The sequence below is a fragment of the Hevea brasiliensis genome, chromosome 4 (assembly GCF_030052815.1).
Source record: "Hevea brasiliensis isolate MT/VB/25A 57/8 chromosome 4, ASM3005281v1, whole genome shotgun sequence".
NCBI classification, from domain to species: Eukaryota; Viridiplantae; Streptophyta; class Magnoliopsida; order Malpighiales; family Euphorbiaceae; genus Hevea; species Hevea brasiliensis.
Genome location: NC_079496.1, coordinates 89,777,125 through 89,786,896, shown reverse-complemented (window position 1 = coordinate 89,786,896; position 9,772 = coordinate 89,777,125). Strand labels below are relative to the sequence as shown.

At 32.9% G+C, this 9,772-nt stretch overlaps 1 protein-coding gene across 1 annotated transcript; it reads right to left on the bottom strand.

Annotated features, from left to right (window-relative positions):
- Positions 1 to 312: 312 nt before the first annotated feature.
- Positions 313 to 1,403, bottom strand: LOC131179469 (uncharacterized). The gene is made up of 2 exons (XM_058146321.1): positions 1,352 to 1,403; positions 313 to 1,034 (listed from the first exon to the last, which is right to left on the bottom strand). Exons 1-2 carry the CDS (start codon positions 1,401 to 1,403, stop codon positions 313 to 315), a joined length of 774 nt encoding a protein of 257 aa, XP_058002304.1.
- Positions 1,404 to 9,772: the final 8,369 nt, after the last annotated feature.

Genomic DNA, 9,772 nt, shown 5'->3' with positions numbered 1-9,772 from the left:
ATTCTAATGCTATAGAAACCTCAATTACCCTTCTCTGGAGTCCCAAAAATTATTTTATGAATTTTTACCCAGGTCTAGGGCTCCTAGTTGCGAGAACCGCAACTTCCCACTAGGTTACCCATCGCTAGGGCACCGGCTCATTTAACTTGGTTGTATTTTATTTCTAAAATTTTTTCTAAATTTTTCTTATTAATATTTGAGTTAATTATAGTTCCTCACTTTAGTTTAAATATTTTTTCGGATGTTCTAGCTGTCCGAACTGACACTAGTCATCGGAACAGTAGAATGTACGGAGTTGCTACAGGGAGGGTGTTACAGTGGATTAGCTGTCAAGAATTGTGTACAAGCTATAATTTCTGTGTTCTCATTCTCTATTGTGTGGCTGTGCATGATGCATGCTTCAAGAGGATCTTCAGGGTGTGCTTTATGGGATTCCTCCTCATTTTCCTTGTCAATTATATCAACCTTAAAGCATTTGTCAGGTTCGAGTTTTTTCTTCATTGCATTGAACAGGTTGAACTCCACTTCTTCATCTCCTACCTTGAGAGGTAACTGCCCATTCTTAACGTCTATGATCGCTCCGGCAGTTGCTAAGAAAGGTCTTCCCAGGATGATAGGAATTTGGATGTCCTCTTCCATTTCCAGTACAACAAAATCAACTGGGATAAAGAACTTTCCCACCTTGATAGGGATGTTTTCTAGAATGCCCATAGGATATTTTACAGATCGATCAGCCAATTGCAATGAAATTGTTATAGGTTTAAGCTCCCCTACATCCAGCTTCTTACATATCAATAGAGGCATTAGACTTACACTTGCACCTAGATCACAGAGGGCTTTTTCTATATTCATGTTACCGATAAGACAACGTATGGAGAAGCTTCCTAGGTCCTTGAGTTTTAGTGGTAGCTTGTTTTCCAATATGGCGCTGCATTCCTCTGTAAGGGCAACTGTCTCATAATCCTCCAGCTTTCTTTTCTTTAATAAAATGTCTTTACGGAACTTGGCATAAGATGGCATTTGAGAGAGTGCTTCTATAAAAGGAATATTTATATAGAGTTTCTACAAAACTTCTAGAAACTTTCAAAACTGCTTGTCCAATTTGGCTTTCTGGAATATCTAAGGAAAAGGTAAAGGAGACTGATATGGTTCTAGTAACTTCTTTTTCTTCCTTGCTTCCTCTTCTAGATCCTTTTTAGCTTCTTCCTTTTTCTCCTCTGTCGATTTTCAGATTTATCAGAGGTTCTCTCAGTTCATTTTTCCTCTGACTGTTATAGAACTCTTCCACTCCTCAATGTAACTGCCTTACAGTGCTCCCTTGGCTTCATCTCTGATTGACTAGGTAGCTTACCAGCAGTCTTGCTTGAAGAACTTGCTTGTTGAGCAATTTGATTTTCAATCATCTTATTATGGGTGGCAAGTTAGTCCATCATAGAAGCTAGCTATTTGATAATTTCATTCTACTGTTACTGGGCTGCTAGGAAGCCTTCCATCATGGATTCCATAGTCGACTTTGGTGATGACTGTATAGGATTTTGTCCCCTATTCTAAAATCCTAGTGGTGCTGGTGGTCTATATCCTTGCTGTTTGTTCATTGGCTGATTCTGTGAATTGGACAATGAGAAATTAGGGTGGTTCCTCCATCCAGGGTTGTACGTATTTCAATATGGATTGTTGAGCTACCTCTGGTTGAAGTTCCCTCCGTTATTCACATAGTTCATCTGTTATGTGGAGAGTTCATTGTAGTTGTTACATTCTGAAGTCATATATCCTTCTCCACAGCTGTCATAGTGTTGATTGTTCATCCCTATAACATTGGCTTGCATTCTATTAAACTTTCTTGTGAGCTGGTCAAATTGAGCATTTATCATGCTTAGGGCATCCACTTCCAGGATCCCTCCACTCATAGTTGTGATACACGACCCTCTCTAAAAGTTCAAGTGCTTGGTCCACTATTTTCTCCATCAGGTCACCTTCTGCAGCTGAATCCACTGTGCTCCTTGTAGAGGGCAGTAGCCCATTATAGAAGTTCTGAACCAAGAGCCAATCCTCTATGCCATAGTGTGGACATTCCCTCTGTAAGTCCTTATATCACTCCCATGCATCATAGAGTGATTCATCTGTTAGTAGTATACCCTAGAGCATATCATTTAGTATGTATCTTGTACATATTTTATTGATAGAAGGCATTTTCACTTTTTCGTTAACATAATATATTTATGTGCAATAGAAAAGGTCCATTGACATTTTATTATAAATTCTATTCTTAAGTTGTTAAGAATATGAGTGACAGTATTTCTAGCACAAAGTATCATAAATTGGTTAACAATCAAGGATACTTCACAATAAGGACATGACTTGTCTAGAAAGATTGCAATCATGCCATATAACAAACATGATAGGCACTTATACATGATAAGTAGGCCGAACCAGTGACACTTATGATAAGCACATGGAGTTTACTCTTGTCAATGCATTGTTATAAATCATATCAGTGCATATAATCTTTAGACCTGAGATAGCACAGTTATCTTCTATATAGGTGGTTTGAGTTTGATACTGCTTTCATACTTGTACTGTGTATGGGTGTATGGGCATGTGTTGGCTCCTTCTAGTTATATATGGAGGTAGGTGTTGATCAAGATGGAATCTGTTACCCTAAGTAAATAGGGATAAAATCCTATGTTCATTTAATTGTTCTTGATGTTTCAAGTTCCGGGCCAAGACAGATAGATTTAATCATAAAAGAGTTTCTGATGAAAAAATCTTTTTAATTAAGAGCTAGAATTAAAAGAGAACATAATATTCATAGCAAATGGAGTTTGACGTGAATCATGACTCCAACTCGAATTGGGATTTTGTAACAGGGAGATTCTAGTGCATGGTAATATATGATAAAAGGTTCATTTAAGGTATTCCTTATTACTAATTGGGTAGCCATAGCATTCTATGCTAGGTGTTAACCATGGTCTATGAGGTGCATAAAATGATTTAGAGAAATCATTTATGGTAAGAAAGAGTTCTGATGATATTAAGAGTTAATATCATATCACATTGCCAATTAGTGATGAGCCTAGTGAGTCACACATATACATAAGTAATCACTAAGTTAAATGTGATTTAATTGATTAGTTAAAGAGTTTAATTAATTAATTAAATAGGTTTGGTTTGCAATTAGATTGCAAAGTCCCTAGCATGGCTTAAAACCAAATCTAGTTTATTGGATGTATAGTATAAGTTAAATTTATATTTAAAGTGTTTAAATATGAATTTAATTATGAAAAATTAATTAATAGAGTTTAATTAATTAATTTATATTTGATATAAATTGATTAGAAGAATAGATAATTATTTTGGGTTGAAAACTCAAAATTAAAACACAATGGTAATTTGGTCATTTCACAGGGTGACATGTGGCACCATGAGATGGTGACACATGGCATTACACATAAGCTTGCCATTTGTCTTCTAATAATGTAAGATGATCAAAGTCAAGATTAAATTTAGCATTGACACTTGGCTTAATGTGATTAGGTCAATTAAAAATCTGAGCCAATTAGAAGATGACAAGTGGCAAGGGTTTTAAGTGTTGACCTAGCTATATAAGAGAAAGGATGAAAGAACAAAACAAGCAATCTGATTTTCTCAAAGAGTTGCCGCCTCCCTTATTGTCTTCTTCATCTCTTCTTCTTTATCTCTCATCAATTCAAAGAGAATTGCCAACATTCTCTTGAAATAAAATTGCTAGAAATCGTTTCTAGTGTCCAATATACATTTGCAACCTCTCTAATGAAGAAGTGGAAGGATGAAAAACACAAGTTTATATCATTGAATTCAAAAATTTTTCACCTAGGGTCACATGCATCATGCAAGATTCATTTTTATCTATTTGATTTCAATGATAAACAGTATATTAAAACTCTTTTAATATTTTTTGGATTTAGATTTGCCATTTAAGATTTTAGAATTAATCAGATTAATTTATTAGAACCCTAGATTAGATCAAGAACAAGTGCACTAACCTTTTGATGCGCTGCAGTGTGTTTGACACATTTTGGGATGCACCTTAGGACACCAGATGTTGTCCCTCTAGCTTGTCCACACTAAGATCACCTATGGCAGCACTTGAACAGCTTCTAAAGCTTTTTCTATGAATTAGAAAATCAAGTTTTGCCTTTTGAGAGATTATAGATGTAAACAGGACACTGGTAACAATTTCTAGTATTTTTAATTCAAGAGATTATTTGCTAATCTCTTTGAATTTATGAGAGATGAAGAAGAAGAGAAGGGAGAACAACCAAGGGTGGCGGCACAAAGAGGTGAATGGCAGCTTGTTTTTCTTTTTCATTCTTTCCCTTATATAGCTAGGTCACCACTTAAAACCTTTACCACATGTCACCTTCTGATTGGCTCTAGGTTCAATTGACCCAATCACATTGTGCCAAGTGTCAAACATATATTTAATCTTGACTTTAATCATCTTACATGATTAAAGGACAATTGGCAAGCTTATGTGTGTGCCATGTGTCACCATCTCATGGGGCCACATGTCACATTGTGAAATGACTAAAATACCCTTGTGTCTTAATTTTGAGTTCTCAATCCAAAATAATTATTTCTCTTCTTCTAATCAATTTATATCAAATATAAATTAATTAATTAATCTCTATTAATTAATTTCTCATTAATTAAATTTATAATCAAACACTTAAAATACAAATTTAACTTATACCATACATCCAATAACCTAGATTTAATTTCAAGCCATGCTAGGGACTTTGCAATCTAATTGCAAACCAAACATATTTAATTAATCAATTAAAATCTTTAATTAATTAATTAAATCATATTTAATTTGGTGATTACTTGTGTATATGTATGACTTACTAGGCTCATCACTAATTGGAAATGAGACATGATATCAACTCTTAATATCATCAGAACTCTTTCTTACCATAAATGATTTCTCTAACCCATTTTATGCACCTCGTAGATCATGGTTAACGCCTAGCATAGCATGCCATGGCCACCCAATTAGTAATAAGGTTTACCTTAAATGAACCTATAATCATATGTTACCATACACTAGAATCTCTCTGTTACAAAATCCCAATTCGAGTTGGAGTCATGGTTTATGTCAAACCCCATTTGCTATGAATGTTATGTTCTCTTTTAATTCCAGTTCTTGATTAAAAAGATTTTCTCATCAGAAACTCTTTTCTGAATAAATCTATTTGTCCTGGCTAAGAACTTGAAACATCAAGAATAATTAAATGAACATAGGATTTTATCCCTATTTACTTAGGGTAATGGATTCCATCTTGATCAACACCTACCTCCATATATAACTAGTAGGAGCCAACACATGCCCATATACCCATACACAGTACAAGTATAAAAGCAGTATCAAACTCAAACCACCTATATACAAGATAACTGTACTAACTTAGGTTTAAAGATTATATGCACTAATATGATTTATGAAAATACATTGACAAGAGTAAAACCCATGTGCTTATCATAAATGTCACTAGTTCGGCCTAGTTATTGTGACACCCCTTACCCGTCTACAGTATAGCCGAGTAAGATATGTCACACAGTGTACCGGAACACCCTATTTTATCTCATTCATTTTTATTCTTCCTTAATTTATTTTTATCAAAGTTATGAAGTACAATATATTTCATTTAAGTCATTTATTGAAATTATAATTTATTTGAGGTTCTGCAAATTTTATAGAAAATCTGGCAGAGTGCCGGCTAAAAATGGATAAAACAATTCTTCAGAACCTGTGAAAAACACTTCCAAAATTTTCTATCAATCCCAAACTCCATTTGATCAACAAAATCTCAATATTTCTCAAATATACTCCCATTTCTCATTCATTCATTTTATATGATATTGATATAAAAGTCATAAATAAATATTCACTTTTTCATTTATAAACACAATTTCCATTATTTACATCAATACCCAAAATACATTACATAAGTCTTAATTACACATGAGAAAATAAAAGTTAATTACAAAATACCTAAATAAAACCTAGTGTCCTACCAATGCACTAATGACGGTGAGGTGACATGGATACTATGCAGAGCTGCAGAAGATATCACCCAGTCTGTGCTCTACTGGACTCTCGGTCGGTCTCTCCAGAACCTACGCGTGGCAAAAAGCAACGCACTAAGCAATAATGCTTAGTGGTGCCAATAATAACATAAAAAGAAATAACAGAAAATAAATATGCAGTGCATGTCCTGATGTCTTATGCAGATAGTTTTTCGATCATTATTGCTAATCTTATTTATTTTGTACTTGTTATATTCATAATTTCATTAAATTTATTCACTTTTATTTTTGGTTGCCCAAGTAACCTGTAACACCCCTCACCCGACTACAGTGTAGCCGAGTAAGGCGTGCTACATTCAGTGCCGGAGCACCCTAACTTATCTTACTTTATTTTTTTTTAAATAATTTTGAATTCATTTAATTTAATATCAATTATTTTTCGATGGAGAAACCAGCGGAGTTTCCCCTATTTTATTATCGTTTGGCGTATTTCAATATTCATCTGTTTGAAATTCAACAATATTTCTAAAATAAAATCTTATCCATGCTAATCATAATTATCTCATCAATTATTTTCATAACCATCTCATAATTCACATCTCATTCATATATCTTAATTTCATATTCATTTCCATGCATTATCTATATATTTCAAATCTGTCTTCAAATCCATACAATCTCATTCATGCTAAAATCACATAAGTAAAATTTTCAAATTTCATTAATTTACATAATTTCACAATTTACATGATATATAAATTAATTACATATGAAAAAACTAATTTATTAATTTATATTACATTTCTATTAATTACATGTTCATAATCTACATTATAATACAGTATCTAGTATTTTATACAAAATACAAAAAATGATCTATATGGGCCCTATCTACATGCATTACTGAGGAGGTGACAACCTTGAATACTTCAGATACTTCTGCAGATCAAAACTCCCAAAATTCCCAGTCAAACGTCCATTGGGTTTTAGCTTCAGTACCTGCGCGAAGGAAACAATTCCATCGCACTAAGCATTGCTGCTTAGTGGTGCAATAATATGACAAGGAAATAATATACAAATAAAGATAGAAATAAAACATAATTCAAATAATTAAGATTTATTTATACTTCACATGCAGTTTCTAAAATTTAATATATTTTATCCTAATTTAGTCTTCTTTGAAAGTGTTTATTTCGCCAATGTACAGTAATAGTGTACAAAAAAAAAATGATCTGAAAATAATAAATTTATGCTTATATTATTATATAAGTCACATTTGCAATATTTATTTATGTTATAATTTTCTTTGCTAATCTTTTAGCATTTTCTCTATACTTACTAGGTTTTCTCAGATTATCTCATAATAAGTAAATTTTAATATCTGTCCAGTTCATTTCGATTCTTTCTAATAAATAACTATCCTAATTTATTTTAGGTCATCTTACTCATTTATTTTATTTAATTTCTAATATTTTTAATTGCTAATATTCTTAACTTATCTCAATAAATTTCACTGCCCAAGTAACCTATGACAGGCTGACTAAACTGGATAACGGGTCATTGGCACTAGACACCGCGGTGTCTTGGGCCGTCATACCATGGGACGCAGAACGTCAACCACGTATGCAGTCAGTATGGCTAAAAAGCCATGATAACACATAATGGGGCATAAAAGCCATGAATGTTGGCATAAAGCCATGAATACGGGCATAAAGCCATGAATACAGGCATAAAGCCTTTCGCAGTACTGCTAAAACAATACCCTATTGGCATGCCAAACTATCCAATCTGACACATATGTCTAGGCAATACAATGGCACATAATATCATTAAATATTAATATATTGTGTTTTATGAGTTTATTATTTCATGATAAATTTCATAATTTATACATTCATCATAATATTCATACATTCCTTGCATCATTCATATTGATCACAATTCAAAACAATGGTGTTCATATACCATTGTACTCAAAACGTTCTTCCTTTCTCTTACAAAGAAAACTAATGTTCCATTCATATTTTTATGTATTCACTTATTCATTACAATATTTATATGGATTCATAACTCGTACAAGGTGTTATTATCTTATTTGTAATGGAAATATAAATCCTAATGTAAACCTCATCCCATTTATACTCAACAACCCATCTAGGTTAATTTCATTTCATATTCAAGTGGTATCACTCATGTTTTATTAGACCTACTAGTAATGGGAATACAATTCTTTACTATATAATCACATAACTTAAATGTTCATTAAGTCATTTAGGTGAATTACTATTTCTATTCCAAGTAATCCATGAATGTTTTATGGATTCCAAATTTCATACCTTAATTTCTTCCACCAATTTAGTTATTATACTTTGTGTCTTTGTACTACTATTCACATTACTATTCACTCAAATTGTTGAATTTTTAATACATAATAAATTTATTGAACCTAAGTTCTCCAAGATGCCACATTTTGCATTCAAAATTTGTTGGTATTGATTGCCAATACCATTTCCAAGCTTAATGTTAATTGGGCAGAATTTTTAGTTTTTATGCTTTGTCTTTACTGTTCCATTAGTCACTTTTGCATTGGGAATTTGGAAAAATGTTCAACATGAAAGTTGTTCCTTATTTTGTTTAGTTGAATTTCCTTTTTTGAATCACTCCATTTCGAGTTTTGTAGCTCAAGTTATGGGCTAAAAACCATGACTAGCCGGATTGGGCAGAACCCAAAATTCTGGGTAAAATTGTTTCTGCCAGATTTGGTAACTCAAGTTTGGTTGGCAATTTGACTAGGTTATGTTCATAATTTGGGTCAGTTTTCTTCATGAAAGTTGTTGGTCTATATCTCAACTTGTTTCTGGTAAAAGTTCAGGTCAATTGGACCTTGCTACATTGAGTTATGGCCAAATGACCAAATACTGTTCATTTAGTCATTTTGCCCAGGCAGATTGCAGGTCACCCGGATTAGGGCAAACTTTTGGTCAAGTTGGTTTGATTTTCTGGGCATGGTTTCTTCACCAAAGTTGTGCCATTATGTGTCTAGTTTCACCTTCAATTGGCCTCATACCAATTGGAGTCACAAAACCTCATTTATAGGTCAAACAATACCCTGGACTCATAGGTCCAAATTTCCTGCATAAGAGAAGCACTCCCAATTTTCAATTTCACCCAACTTCCAAACTTCAATTCACATTTATTACACTTCTAATAGTCAATAATCAACCTCAACATCATCAAATTCAAGTCACAACACAAAATTCCATATTTGAGCAAACCTAAAATCAACTTGCAAAAATTTTAAATTCCAAGAGAATTTCTAGCACTAACCTTATTCCTTAGCTTCACTCAACTTCAATTCAACCTTCTAATCAATCAAAAACTTGAAGCTCCTTCTTGGTCCACCTTGGCTGAAATTCCTCTTGCCCCAAACTCAATTTTTTTTTTTTTTTTTTGTTTTCTTGAGTGCTTTCTACTAATTAGGCTTTAGTTTAGGGTGGGCTATAATTTTTCCAAGAAAAAATTTGGTTGTGACTTAGGGTTTTAAGGTTTGGATTTTGGGTTTTAATGGAGAATTTTAGAGAAGAAGGGAAGAAGTGGACGGGAAGAAGAAGGGAAAAAATACAGATTTTTGTTCAATAATTAACCTATAAAATAATTAAATATTTAATGGCAATATGGTAAATAAGTAGAATGGCAAATTTGA

Excerpts from the sequence above, each read along its gene's own strand:
- LOC131179469 (XM_058146321.1), bottom strand. The coding sequence starts at position 1,403 with ATGATTGAAAATCAAATTGCTCAACAAGCAAGTTCTTCAAGCAAGACT. Across the intron at positions 1,035-1,351 it reads TTCTTCAAGCAAGACTGCTG|AAGCACTCTCTCAAATGCCA; the intron begins GTAAGCTACCTA and ends TTCCTTTTATAG.